At 46.5% G+C, this 14,781-nt stretch overlaps 2 protein-coding genes across 8 annotated transcripts in view; one reads left to right on the plus strand and one right to left on the minus strand.

Moving 5' to 3' along the window:
- The first annotated feature begins 1,373 nt into the window (after nt 1–1,373).
- Nucleotides 1,374–3,034, plus strand: ascl1a (achaete-scute family bHLH transcription factor 1a). Its single transcript, XM_061762068.1, has 2 exons — nt 1,374–2,334; nt 2,423–3,034. The coding sequence occupies exon 1, from the start codon at nt 1,781–1,783 to the stop codon at nt 2,318–2,320; it is 540 nt and encodes a 179-aa protein (XP_061618052.1). The 5' UTR covers nt 1,374–1,780; the 3' UTR covers nt 2,321–2,334; nt 2,423–3,034.
- Nucleotides 3,035–4,080: 1,046 nt separating this feature from the next.
- The window catches only part of LOC133472104 (uncharacterized), a 32,329-nt gene continuing 21,628 nt past the window's right edge, over nt 4,081–14,781 (minus strand). For 4 of the 7 annotated variants that reach the window (XM_061762463.1, XM_061762465.1, XM_061762462.1 and 1 more), the window contains 5 exons: nt 9,256–9,326; nt 9,070–9,180; nt 8,696–8,793; nt 5,452–5,521; nt 4,081–4,446 (listed from right to left, as the gene is read on the minus strand). In XM_061762463.1, the coding sequence (XP_061618447.1) occupies nt 4,195–4,446; nt 5,452–5,521; nt 8,696–8,793; nt 9,070–9,180; nt 9,256–9,326 (602 nt within the window). In that variant the 3' untranslated portion in view covers nt 4,081–4,194. Of the gene's footprint in view, nt 4,447–5,451; nt 5,522–8,695; nt 8,794–9,065; nt 9,181–9,255; nt 9,327–14,781 lie in introns of all 7 variants that reach the window. The other 3 variants (XR_009786584.1, XM_061762464.1, XM_061762466.1) reach the window with 3 other exon arrangements.

Genomic DNA, 14,781 nt, shown 5'->3' on the forward strand with positions numbered 1-14,781 from the left:
GGGGTGGGGGTGGCGGGGGCTCCACTTTGCTGTGTTTTGTTCCACCCTGACTGACAAGTCTTATTATGTCGCACTCTCCCAAAGCGACAAAAACACACACAGCACAGCGCCTGCTGGACGCTACTGTAACACTAGCAAGTGGAGACAATTGCACACAAAGACCCACCCCCTCACACACACATCCAACACCCTACCCCCCAACACACACACACACACACACACGCATACCTTTTAGCCCCACCCACCTCTACCACTTCCAATCAAAGTGGAAAATTTCAGCCTGGAACATCAACAGAGGATGCAACTCTTCTCTTTTGCAATTTTTGGAACAAAATACAACAGAAAATTGTGTGATTTCTAATGTTTACAGAATGTGATTATATCATATATGTATACAAATCAGCATTGCTCTTTTTGTTGTGTTTTTGTGTAAAAAAAAAAAAAAAAGCAGGCCCACTGGGAGAAACTCAGGGTTCAGTGTCTGGCACCTTTTTTTTTGTTTTGTTTTGCAGGGTCTTTTTGAAAAGTGACAGAACATACTCAAAAAGTGTAAATTTGTTGTTTTAGAAATGCTGTGATGGGCATATTTATACTCTCTTAGAACATAACACATTTTAGATGAGTTGAAAAATGACATTTAAATTGGAAATAAACTCACAGGGTTTATTTCACTCATCCTAGTATATTTACTATAGTAAAATCTCATGAAACAACAAAACAGAGCAGAAATATCGTTAAAATGTCAACCTTAACGACCACAATGTATGCATTTGATTTAAGGAACATATTGAGCAACTAGAAAATGCAACAAGTGAGACAAAACAAGGAAAGTAGGGCATGAAAAGTGTTAAAAATATGCCACATTTTTTTTTGCATTATTTTGAATTGTTCTTTTTTTTTTTTTTTTTTTTTAACTTTGTACAAATGGAGGGAGACAAACAAAGTAAGACTTTCCTCGCTCACTGCTTGCTACCTTTTTTTTGTGTTTTCACGGCGCGTATGACAATCAAGCCCTTGGATGTTGAAAGTGGAACAAAAAGAGACCAAAACAAAAAGAGACAAAAACAAACGCCACTTTGAAATGATGGCGACGCAATGGGAATGGAAATATTTTGCTTTTATGTCTGACGTGTATGCATGTATGTATTTAGCTATATCATGCACTGCGTATGATGGGAACTTGGATGTTTTTCACTGCACTTGTTTTTCGTCGCAGACACACAAAAAGAACGCACACACGCACACACACACACACGCTGTTTGTTTAGTGCTCCAAGTGGCACGCGTCAGGTGGGCGGAGCCAAGGTGTGGCCACGCGGCCGGCCGTTGAAAAGCGGCCGTCTCTTGTCTGCTGGTCACACTCCATGCACGACGCGACGCGACGCGGCGCGACGCGACGCGACACGGGACGCACGCACCGAGGAGACGCTTGCGTCAAACCACGTGACCGGCACGAGCGAGACACGCACAGAGAAAACTTTCATTGAATTAAACATTGATTTGAATTTATTTTTGGGCAATATTTTTGTTAGCGTACAAGTGTTATTTTCCCCCAAAAACTTTTTCACCCCAATTTTCTTTTTTTGGTTCCACGAGCGACAAGCACAACAACGTCCAAACTTTGCGGGAGGGGGAAAAAAACAATCAATTGCTTCTCTGCTTTTTTTTATTTTATTTTTTTATTTTTTTGGGGGGGGGGGGGGGGGGGTGTTTCCCTCAACTTTCTGTCACTTTAGAAACTTTTTTTTATTTGTTGAATTTCAAATTGTCGGCGCGCACCATGGAGCTCGCTCCCCCCGCCTGCTTGTTCACCGCGCAGAGCGTCCCGCTGAGCCCGAGCGGCAAGCCCGTCTCCGCCAAGCGGCCCCGGTCGTCCTCCCCGGAGCTCCTCCGCTGCAAGCGCCGGCTGAACTTCGCCGCGTTCGGCTACTCGCTGCCCCCGCAGCAGCCTCACGCCGTGGCCCGGCGCAACGAGCGCGAGCGCAACCGGGTCAAGCTGGTCAACAACGGCTTCGCCACCCTCCGCGAGCACGTCCCCAACGGGGCGGCCAACAAGAAGATGAGCAAGGTGGAGACCCTCCGCTCGGCCGTCGAGTACATCCGCGCCCTGCAGCAGCTGCTGGACGAACACGACGCCGTCAGCGCCGCCTTCCAAGCGGGCGTGCTGAGCTCGTCGCCCGGCGTGGCGCAGGCCTACGCGGCGGCGGACATGAACTCCATGACCGGCTCGCCCGTGTCCTCCTACTCGTCGGACGAGGTGTCGTACGACCCCCTCAGCCCGGAGGAGCAGGAGCTCCTCGACTTCACCAACTGGTTCTGAACTCCTACTGCCGGGTAAGGCCGAACAACCTAAACTAAGACCCCCCCCCCCCACCCCTCCCCGACATCCGATTAGAACCGAGCCTTGTTTCCCTTCACACAGGAGTAAGGATGCAGTCCGGAGGAGGCTCGAGAAGCACCCAGCTCTGGATTTTAAAACAAAACAAGGACCGCGAAAGACTCGGAAGGGGGTCTGGCGACCACACCCCAAAAACGAGCAGCACATTATTTCATATTCACAACAAAAAGCAAAAGAAACTATGCTAAATCCAATCAGCCCGGAAATGCTTCCAAGTTCGAGAAAATTCTATCAAATGCTCTGTTCTGGTTTTTTGTTTTTTTTGCTTTTGTTTTTGCAAATATAGTAACTATTTTTCTATATGTAAAGAGATTCATAGACCTTTTTTGTACACATCTTTTTGTGTTTTTGTATATATTTTGCTTACATCAGTCTATATATGTCACGTGTATTATTCCTTCAGCTTGTTCCCTGAACGCCACACCGACGTGTCTTATTTAAATATGTCAACTTGTCCATGATCAAAACTTATTATGCAGCTAGTGTCCAAACAAGCCAGCGTCACGTTGGAAACTATTGTTAATATAATGATCATCCGAATAATAATAATAATAATAATAATAATAATAATAATAATGTTGATGATGATGATGAACATATCTTCTATAGTGCAACAATAAATGATTTGCTACTGAATTATATTGTTTGTCCTTCGGAAGCTTTTTTTGCGGGAAGGATGCTGCACGCACACACGCACGCACGCACGCACACACACACACACAAAAAGCACAAATGGGACATGTTTGCTCATTGTACACACAATTGAACACTTCATCGTTTGCAGTTCAGCTGTAAGTGAGCTTTTGTGGTGGCGCTAATCATCCTCGTGAGCCCCGAAACGACGTAAATACACAACAGGAGTGTGCACAAGTTGAATGGAATCCCGATTTTGGTGCAGCACAACCAGGAGAAAGAGTGTGAGTGATGTGGTGTGCCGCAAGAGGGGCCAAACCAAGTTTGACAGGCGAGGGTTAGGGCCCGGGAGCTCACGGCGTGTGCCCGCCGCCCAAAAACAAGCGCTTTGGTGTGCTTGTTTCATTTCAGTTCCAACCAATTGAAAAACAGGGCAGGATGCAAATGAATTCAAACGCAAGAAGAATCCCTGCTGAAATGAATGAAAACAATGGCCGTCCAAGTGGCCGATTGCCGCATTATTTGTCATTTCGCCGGCGCTACTTGAACGCCACACGCCTGCTAAATGTCAGCGTGACGAGCGATAAAGAAAGTATACTTTTGCGGTGATTAGTCTGAGTCCCAAGTTCGCGCGCGGCGGGCCGTCAGAGCGCGTTAGGGTCCGTCGGCCGTGCGCGGCCGTGTCGAATTGCCGACAATGGCGCCGTCTAATATCTGATGGGCGGATTATTCATTGTCGTATCGCCGCATTTGCATGAGAACCCCCGATGAGCCCGCCCCCGTGCGGCACGGGAGCCGCGTTGCATACACAAAGTGAAAAAAACTACTGACTGTATTTCCAAGTGGACATGGAGAATGGACAACTATGACCGAGTCAAGGTGTAAAGTAGGTCAAAGTTTCACGTCGGCAAATATTGCCAAGGCAAGGTTAAGGAGAGGTCAATATTGCCGAGTCAAGATGTCGAGCAGGTCAACGTTGCCGAGTCAGGGTTCCGAATTAGAACCAAGACTTCAGGACCACAGACAGCAACCTGCACTGACTGTTTCGTTTTGTTTTGGCTTTTATTTCTTTATTGTTATTTTCATGGGACATCTTTGATCTTTCAGGTCAACACACTCACAGGACACTTCATTAGGTACAATCTAACGACTTCCAAAGCCGCTCAGAGCTGCGAGGCGTCGTCGAGCGGGTCGGCCACGACCGACGCGTGGATGAGCGTGAAGAGCGGCAGGTAGGCCAGGAAGTCCAGCAGGTCCAGCGGCGGAAGGTTCCGGAGCTCGCGCGCGATGGCCGCCTCCCGCTCCGGGCGGACGCCGCCCGCCTTCAGTTCCAGCAGGAGCTGCTCGGCGCTGATGAAACCTCGCCGGCCGCCCGAGTCCGCTCGCTGCTCCTCCAGGAGGAACAGGAAGAGCCGCTACAATTTTTGAGATTATGAGTGATATTCATATGTACATCATGTCAACCTCATCCGACCAACTAAGCAGGGCTGGGCAAACTTTGTGCGCGTGCGTGTGTAGTTATGTGCGAGTGCGCTCCTCAGGCGGGCGTCAGATTACCTCGGCTTGTTTGTGCTCTTGTTGGAGTGCACCTGTTTGCGCAGTTAATACAGGCTGGATAATAATTGCTGGAGGAGGAGGAGGGTAAGGGACGGGGAAAGGTGGGGGGGGGGGGGGGGGGTATGGGCTGCCACTAATCCCCACCCTGGCAATTAGCCAATTTCCTCCTGTAAAACCCGCAGGATAACAACGCTATCCCTGACAGCTCGGCCACGATCAAGCTCAACTACCTGCGAGGCGGACGGTCTTTTGTGTGTGCGCGTGCGCGTGCGCGCCAAGTCCAAGGCGGGGCGGCCTGGACGGCGTGTCCACCGCGGGCACTTTAATGAGATTAAGGCGGCGCTAATCTGTGAAAAGGGAAACGCAGACGCCTCCTTCCTCCCGCTGGGGAACGCTGCGTCATCGTTACGCCCGCGACAGATGACTCGCTTTATTTTGGGAGCTCTTAGCAACTTTGGCCAAAAATGTCAACAACCAAAACCCAGCCTAGGCAGAGCCGTGACCTCCTAAATTCCAGTCCGACTCTATGGAGTGAAGCGGTCTTGCGTTGGAAAAGTAGGCAAATGTTGCTGAGTCAAGGTGTAGAGGTCAATATTGCAGTCACCATAGAGTAATACCGAGTCGTAGTAGAACGTAGGGGAGTCCCTTTTGCTGAGTCAGCGTCTAGACTAGATCAACATTGCTGAGTTGAGGTGTCGACGAGATCTACATCGTTGAGTCAGGTTGTCAAGTAGTTCAATATTGCACAATGGCTATGTAGACTCGGCCAATATTGCCAAGTCAAGGTGTAAAGTCGTTCTGTTTGGCCTGGGTGGTATGTAGGGATGAGTCAAGGTCTCGTGTAGGCAAATCTCAAGTGTTACCTTGACTTTGAAGAGTCGTGCTTCCAGAGAGCGAAAGTCCATGTCGGTGACCAGCGACCTCATGAAGTCACTGCAAGAGGGAAAAAAAAGACCACGGCTCATTTTGGTGCCAGCGCCGTTTGGCGGCTGACGTCATTTTGGCGGGTCTCGTGCCGCGTTGCGTTTGCGTCGCCGTGATGGTAAAGTGTTGTGAGTTCATTGTGGTTGCTCAGCGCGGCCTGGCTGCCAAACAATGCGCGGGCGCACACGCACGTCCCGCCACAATAACGGCTACAACTGCTCTGGGGAAGAGGGGCGCACGGGGGGCCGCCGGAGCTGAGAGGGTGGCCTGTTGGGGTGGATGCTGAGGGAGGGGCAGCGTGCGGGTGACACCGAAAAGTAGGTCTGGCGGGACAACTAGAAACAATGGGGGATTATTTGATATAATGTAATATTAAAAAAAAAAAAAGCGGCTCACAAAATGGATGGATGGATATTCTGAAAAGAACATTTTAGAATGAGTCCCAAAAATTCCTCCTTGAACGTTTTCTACGCGCCACGAGAATGTTGAGCCCATCATCAGCAGGAGGCCTTTTTCATGAAAGATTGATCCTCTTTTTAAGAGTCAAGAAAGTAGTTTGAATTTTGAAATGGAATTCAAATAAATAGGAAAAAGTATGAACAAGAGGGATTTTTGTTCAATAATGACATTGCTAGTGATAATAATTAAAACAAATAATTTCATGTAATATCAATTTCAACTATTTTCAGGTTTTTGTCATCATACATTTTAACCTTACAAAGAATTATTTTAACTAATGTAATATTTTTCAAAATATTTTCTCAAGTAATAATTTTTGAAATAATTACAAAAGAAAAAGGAAATCTCCTGATTTAAATGGCACCATGCTTGGGTGTATTCTTCGCAACCTTAAAAGTATTTGCCCATTACAAACAAGATGGATTTTTTGTGTGAAATATTTGTAAGAATTGTAAAATAGTTTTTAAAAAAAAAATCACATACTTGAAATGGAATTAAATTATTCAATAAATACTACAATCATAATATATATTTGCAGCCACTAGGCTGCATACATTAGGGGGAAAATAGTTGAATATTTTTAAGAGTCATTTTCTAAAAATTGCAAAATTTAAATGGCAATATTCGACATATTGAAATCAATATTTTTGGGGAGGCGGAGGACAGTAGAAGCAAAAGGAGTGTCCAGCGTTAACGAGCCCCTGCCGGCTGGATGCGAAAGAATGAGCGAGCGCACGCTACGCCTCAGCGCTCCTGCCCTGTGATTGGCCGCGGGCCGGCGGGGTCTTTTCGGGGCAGCTTGACGGCGATGAGGCGGGACAGGGCGGCTAATGATCATTAATTGCACTTGGTTAGAGGTAAAAGAGTCCAAATGCTACTGTGTGCCGAGGACAGTGGCGCGAGAATGTCTCACGTAAAGGCGGCTGCGTGCCATTTTGCCTCCCCGGCCCCCCGCCGGGCGCACACAGCGGCCTTCTTGCTTACGCAATCCCCTCCCCAAAACGTTTTGGCGGTCTCCACCAGCGTCTCGCGACCTACTTCGAACCGCCGCGTAGGGCGGCACCGATGACGACTTCCCGTCGGCGTGTTTCGTCGACGGCCTAACGGGCCGGGGGGTCATGTGACTCGAGCGCCCTGTGAGGTTTGGCGGGAGACACAACGGGATAGATTTTTTCCTGCTGCTGTTGACACATCACACTTCTGTACTGTCATTTTGGCATATTTATATGAAAGGTCAGCTTTGATTGACAGTATTCTTCGTGTTTTTGCGGTTCGGCTTTTTCTCCCCCCGGCAGGCGTTTCGTGCGAGCTTCGCGGGCACAATCGATGCAAATTGGAGACGCCTGCTCGGCTTTCAAAGGGCGGCGAGCGTGAAAGAAAAGGCCGATTGTGTAAGTACAGTTGCAGCTCGCACGTAAAGCGGGATCAGACGACGGCGGGATTGGCCCGGGCCGCAGGTAAGAGGATCGGATCGGGATGAGACGGCAGAAGGATGCTCTTGTTCTTCTCCCCCTCGCTATCGTCCGCGACGATCTCCTCGCAACGCGCGGATCTTTCCAATCCACCGGCGGCCGCGACAATGAGCCGGCCGTAAATCTCGGGCCCCGTGACCCCGGCGCTGCCCTCGCAGCGGCGCGAGGACTCCGGGAGCGGGCCTTGACCCCGCCGGGACCTCCCCGCTCGGGTGGCTGCGGGCTGGCTCCCGTCACAAGGAGGCCACCAAGACCCCCGGGGCAGCAAGACGGACGGCGCTGTGTGTGGGAATGTCAGCCATATTGGGGGGAAACAAGAACAAGGCGTTTTTGTGTGCAGACATTTCTGCACACCAAAGTGCTACGTGAGGCTCGCAGCTTTTGGAAAATGTCTTTTCTCTGATTCTTTTGCGACAACAAAAGCAATGACGATGAGAACACGTAGAGTATGCAAGTTGTAAATTGTTATATGATTTGGCAAAATATTTCTGTGAAATGCTATACGTAAATATATATATTCAGCAAACAAAGAATGCCCGTTGTTTTTTAATGGGCAAAACGTGCAAGGATGATGCTATTGAAGGGAGCTGAAAATTGTCTTCTCAATTTTTATTTGTACTAATAAGACATATCTACATTATTTGATGACAACAACAACAAAAATCCCCATTTTTCAAATGGGAAAAGCTTAACAAAGAATACCTCCAAGGATGATTATTAGTATATTCAAAAATTAATTTCTAACGACTAAATATAAGTAAAAATATCAAATTACTTAAAAATTAAATCTGCATTGTTTATAAAAAAACAACTAATTTATAATATTAACCCCCCCAAATGCCTTGTGTTTATAAAAAAAAAATATATATATCCTATTTCTATCAAATTTGACTTGCTTTAAATGAAATTTGCTTTGTGTATGCAGAGTCAGCAATTATAATGTGAAAATTAATTTAGGAACTTCGACAAAAAACTTTGAATGTATAAGCATTCAAGACATTGTATATCGAATGTCATCAGATTGTCACGTGTTGTTTTGTGTCGTATCGTGACCTAATGTTTTTACCTATTAAAATTCTGGAATGACTCATTAATTTAGTTTCGATAAAGATCCAAGCCTTGACGGTGTTCGGCTCTCTGTGCCTGCACGGAAGAGGTTTCTTTGGGGGGAGGTTTTTATGAGCCAGTCACGAAGAACGACCGTCGTATCTGACTCGTGTTCTTCATATTTACGGCGGGGTCAGCCACTTACTCCATGGCGGCGATCTTCTGCGCCAGGCTGGCAATCACGGCAAAGAGTCTCACGTCCACCAGGCCATCGGTCACGCGGAAGTCCACCAGGGCCAGGATCTAAAAAAAAAACCATGGTGTTTAAATATACGATGAATATTTAAACACCAAAATGTTCAACGAAACCATCAAAGAACAAAAGTCTGCTAGCTTGGTGCTAACATATAATGCGATATGTCATAGACGAGCTAACAGAAATTAGCATAGATGTTACGGTAATTGAAACCTTCAAACAAATGCTACTTGAACACACACGGCTCAGAAACACAAAATAAAAAAATACAAAAATCAGCAATATAGCGAGGAATCCTTTAAACCGATGGAAAACCAACCAACCCTGTAGACGTAAATCTCCTCCTCTTCGGACAGGATCTCGGCCGGGATGATGCGCTTCAGGGCGTCCACCACTTGGATGCAGGAGATGTAACCGTCAGCGTCAGAGTCTTCCTACAAACACACTTGGATGGTTACATCGGGGCTGCCCCAATACCTTTGCCCATACAAAGTGTTGAATTGACTCACTGCTTCGAAGGCCTTTTTGTACTCTTCCAGCTTCTCTGGACTGAAGATACAGTACTTTGCCAAAAAGTCGACTGCAAAGACAACAAGAAGACGGACGTTGAAATTGATAAGGACTTCTAAGGACGCCAAAGTATGAGAGGGCTAGAATTGTCCCCGTCTGGCCAGCATGGGGTCAGGCAGGCAGACAGGACGATGCAGGGCGAGGGGGTCCACTTGGCCCGAGGGTGTGTGTGCGAGGGTTAATAGCTCCTTCCGCAAAAGCGGCTTAATAGATGTCGGAGGAGTCGTAGGGGAGGCCGCCGGGACAAAGAGTCTTGATTAAATTCCCAAAAGGACACCACAGCATCAATATGCTAATTTATTCATGATCTTCCACGAGGGAGGCCCAAAGAGACACAAACAATGGCTGGTCAGTTCATTAGGTACACCCGCCCCATCCAACGAGATCACAAAGTCTTTCTTTACCAACGGGATGGTGCACAAAATGTTGGCATTGTTTGGAAATTCAGCCCCTGAACCCAGTTTCTTTTAGCAACATGAACATTGCCAGACTTGTCCATCGTGAGTAGGGCCACCAAAAACTCTCAAGTAACTAAGGCCCAAAAGACACAGGAAGTCTGTCAGTTTGCTTTGAACTAGATATTTTAGGGGTTATTTCTAGGGATCCTTTTCAGCCCCCAAAGCCAGTTTTACTGAGCAACGTAACATTTGGTAGACAGGTCTATCATGAGTAGACTCCCCAAAAAAGTCTCAAGGAGCCATGCCTGGAAGCGCACAGAAAGTCCGCCATTTGGGTTCAAAGCAACCATTTTAGGGTCATTTCCACCTTGGATTTTGGGGGGAAAATTCAGCTCGCAAAGCCAGTGTCAGGTAGCAACATGAAATTTGGTAGACATGTCTATCGTGAGTAGACCCACAAAAAAGTCACAAGAAGCCATGCCCAAAAATCAACAGGAAGACAGCCACTTTGGTTGAAAGCAATCATGTTAGGGTGACCAACTTTTAGATTTCGTCCAATGGCTTCTGAATGAAAAAGTTTTTGGACGGCGGAGTCTTGATTGTGAGACATTCGAGTTTTTGTCAGAAGTTTGATGACTCTCCTTAAAGGTCCGAGCAATTCCAGTAGCTAAAGTGAGCGAGAGAGTGACAATCATGAAGGGGGAAGGTTTTGGCTTTTAAGCTGCTGCTACTTCAATTTAGCAGATGAGAGTGACCGTGCCGCATAAAGGACGTATTCATGGACCGTGGGGGGGGGGGGGGCGGCAGACTTGATATCGGTGCGGTTGACTTAAACCTCTGGACCGGCGGGCTTTGTGCAACTCGGGCCATTTATCAGCTTAGTTCTCATCCAAAAGCGGGCCTCCGCCTTTGTCATGCAGAGTGCGACATTGGCGTGCAGTCAACTTGACTTGTTGAAGCTTGATGGATCCAAAAAAAAGACGGGAAAAAAAGCTCCAGCATCTGTTTGCAAATATCTGGCAGGTCAGCTGGGTTTAAAGATGGCGAGGCGCTAGTTTGCGACTACCTGCTCTGTCTTGGTGAAAAGGTGGGGGTGAGGGCCACAAAAGGTGCAGTGGAGTGAGAGATTGAGGGAGGACCAGCGGCGGGACAAAGCCGGACTGGAAAAGCTCCCGCCTGAGAGTCTTATCTGATTCCACTCCAGCGCCTGACGCCTTTTTTTTTTTCTTCTCAGCAGCACAGGTTGTGCCTTTGCCGTCAAGCCGAGCAGAAAATGTTCATCAGCCAGACGACCGGCTGGAGAAAGACGAGACAGAAAGAGAGAGCGAGAAAGACACTGGACGCTTCAGTCCTTCCTGTTTTGGTTCGGCCATAACGCAGGCATGGCCGGAGACACCTATGGGGTCCTGAGCACCTGCGGGTATGTCAAACGACATACAGACATTTATTTACGTGCTCCCTCTTACATGTTCCAGTTCAGAAGCGAGGAAGCAACTGGAGATTTTTGAGGGAGGACTGGCTGACTCCAAAGCAAATGCACAAACTCCCCCGTGCTGCCGAAAAGCGGCTCGGTCTTCTGCCGTTTGGAAAAATTGCGTGAGTCTACACGCGGGCTTTCCAGGACAAATAACAATTGCTGTCCATCATTTCAAAACGTTGTCCGTCATGAGCGGCTCATTGAGCGGTCGCTCGCGGACGTCACGTTGGCCAGATGAAAAATGTGACAAATGCGCCGACGCACTGCGTGGGATTTATTTTCTGCCTCCTGTGGTTGCACACGCACGCGCACACACACACACGCGCGCACATTACCATCTGTCTCTCCATCGTCACACACACACACGTACCAGGTAGTTTAACTTGACATTTTGTCCATTTTAATGTTTTTATTTAATTTCATTTTTTATTCATATGACGACTTGAGAAACATGCCAATCAAATCAGCGCTCTCGATTTTCTTCATCGCAAATATTTTTTCGGGGGCGCTTATGTAGGCCGATGACGTTCTCCCGCCATGAACATTAAAAGAGAGCAGAAAAAAAAAAGTGGGGTGCGGTTGGGGGTGCAGAGGGGATGGGTCGCCCTTGCTGAATGTGAGCTTTGTTGACAGGAATTACGGGACACTTTGGAAACGATGTTGATGACGAGCTGAAAACAAAACTCAAGTCTGCCACAGATGAAGTGCACGCACACAAACAAAGTCAGCATGCAGCAAACAATAGCACACTTGAATGTGTGTATGTGTGTGTGTGTGTGTTGTGTGTGAATGTGTGAGAGTCTGAGTTTCTGCGTGTATGTGTGTGAGTTAGTGTTCGTGTGATTGTGTGCGTGTAGGCGTGTATGAGAGTGCGCGTGAGAACGTGTGTGCGAGCGTGTGTATGATTCTTTGATAATGAGTGTGCGTTTGTTTGTTGTGTGTGTATATGACAGTGTCAACGCGTGTGCGCGTGAGAGTGCGTGTACAGTCAAGGTCAAACAAATGCAGCCGCCACGCTCCCGGGATCTGGCCGCACGCCACCGAGTTTCGCACGCTGACGCACGCACGCATGCACGCTCCCCGCCGACTGATCGGCCGGCTCGGCACGCCCACCTTTGCGCCGGCGTAACAGATGTGCGCCGATAACCTTCACAAAAGCCAAATCACGGCCTATTATGACAGGGCCGCTCCCTAGCACGCCGCCGTCGACGAGGCCCATTGTACCGCTTTCGACAGATGCGGCGCCCGCGTCGCACGCCGCCCACCGCTCGTCAATGGCGGCCGACGGGAAAGCAAACACGCCACACATAAAAGGACTTGTTGCCTCCATTCATCGCCTTTAATTGCTCAGAGGTGACTTTTTACCTGAGGCGAGTGGGCGGGGCCTAAGTCGGGCTGACCGTTGGCGGCCAGGTATTTGCTCGCCTTGTTGTTGACACAAAAGAGAGAGAAAAAAGACGCTTTACTATTATTAACAGATTAAAACGACATAGCACAAAATGGACCAGGTTTACGCACTCCACTACATTTCCCCCGGGCACTGCTTGAAAAAAATACATACGTTTATATAAAGGTATACAAGTATTTACATATTGCTATTTTTGTCATTCTTGTTATTCAAGGTGTTTCTAATGATGAAATAAATGTAACAAATTAAGTCAAGTTTTAACAATCATTTTTTCTTTTTATGAGAATTAATATACTTGCAGGTTGACAAAATGTCAAAACCAAACACTTTCTCACCATTTTTCCGTCCGTTACACACGTACAGTATACGAATGTCAATTCTTTTCTTTACTTTATTTTTTTGTCACAAGAACGTCCGCGCGCCACATAATTAGCTATGCAAAACTCCAAAAGACTGCAGGGCGCCGACACCAGCACTTGGCAACAACAAGAGAAACAACAGTTTGGCGTTTAGCATACGGAAAGTGACGACATTGACGTGCGTGAATATACGGCAAATATATTTGAATGTTTACGCACGTCGGTTCATTTGTGCAACCACAGCTTGTATTTTTTTTGTTTTGTTCTTAACTCGCAACAATTCGGCCCTTTCACAGCGCTAATGAGGGGCCGCCGCCACAAGTGTTTGGACGTGAGCGTGGCAATGTGCGCACACACATACACTGTGTGTGTGTGTGTGTGCTTTTTAAGGGAACACATGCAACTAATCCCCCCCCCCCCTCCCCAAAAAAAAAGGAAAAGAAAGAGATGACAGATTGTACCAGCATACGCAGTGTAAACACGACACACCCTGTGCACTTTCCAACGACAACCCCAAACACACACGCAGGCGCGTGCGCACACACACTAAAAAACGTTTGTTCTGAAGCATCAAGATTATTAATTTGCATTGACGCAGACTGCATGGCCCCGAGAGGTATTTCTAAAATGTCGGTGACCTTATTTAGCTTCACCGGGTGGAATAAAAAAATAATCTGGGTGATACATGGTGGTCATCTACAACTGAGGTTGTAGGTAAGGTTAAAAATAAATAAATACATAAATAAATCAATACACGGAAAATATGCAGAATGATACGTTTTCTACAATAAAAACAATAAAAATGTATTTTTAATTTTAATAAATTAAAAAAACAATCTCACATTTGAGATGAGAATGAGAAAATTTTAAATGTTAAATGTATAGAGCAAATACATTAGAATAAATGGGTTAATTATTTAATGTGATATGCAAATGACAAAATAAAATACATTCATGTAAAATAGTTGATTTTAGTAATAGAATAATTACAAATTCATACGTTAGTTTCATTGAAATTAAACAAATTCTAATAATTAACCAATTATTTTATAAAATAAATGACAAATTTAAAATATACATGTATATATACTGTACATAGTTTATGTGATTTTTTTATTTATTAAGTAAATTATGTGCCAATTATTTAATAAGGTAAATGAAAAGAAAAAGCTAAAATCTATGCAGCATAGTGAATTCTAATAATAACATGAGAATGAGGACAAATCAAATTAATTTAATCATGATTCATTTACCACTGATTTATTAAAACAAATGACAATTGTCAATTGCTTGTGTGAAGTTGTTTATTTTACAATATTATTGACAATAGATCAATTAACCAATTACTTAACAAGCTAAATGGTGGCCAGCTGCAAGCGTCCTCGCCAAACTGTCCAATCAGAATCCAGGGTCAGCGCTACTCACGAGAGAGCAGCTTGACCCAGTCGCTAAGGACCCCCAACCCAAACCGCCCCCTTCAGTCGTCCTCATCAGCCTTGACCTGAGGTGCTGGCCGCCATTGTGGCCCGGGTGGGGGGGGGGGGGGGGTCCGGAGTGCTGGCTAAAGTGATGCTCGGCCCCCATAAAAAAAAAAAACAATCAAGTGCACTAATTGACGGGGAACATTTTCAGAGAGCGGCAAAAAGAAAAAAAAGGGCGGTTTCGTTTGTTTTGAAGAACAACCTGCCTTTTTAGTAGGCACACGTTGGACAAAAGAATTGGGACACCGACAGGGAGTCGAAGTCGCAAGAAAACCAAAGTTTTCTGAATGGCGGAAATTCCACCATCTCCGTTCGACAAGTCGTAGTCATTTCTGCGTGTCC

Source organism: Phyllopteryx taeniolatus, chromosome 22 (genome assembly GCF_024500385.1).
Source record: "Phyllopteryx taeniolatus isolate TA_2022b chromosome 22, UOR_Ptae_1.2, whole genome shotgun sequence".
Lineage (NCBI taxonomy): Eukaryota > Metazoa > Chordata > Actinopteri > Syngnathiformes > Syngnathidae > Phyllopteryx > Phyllopteryx taeniolatus.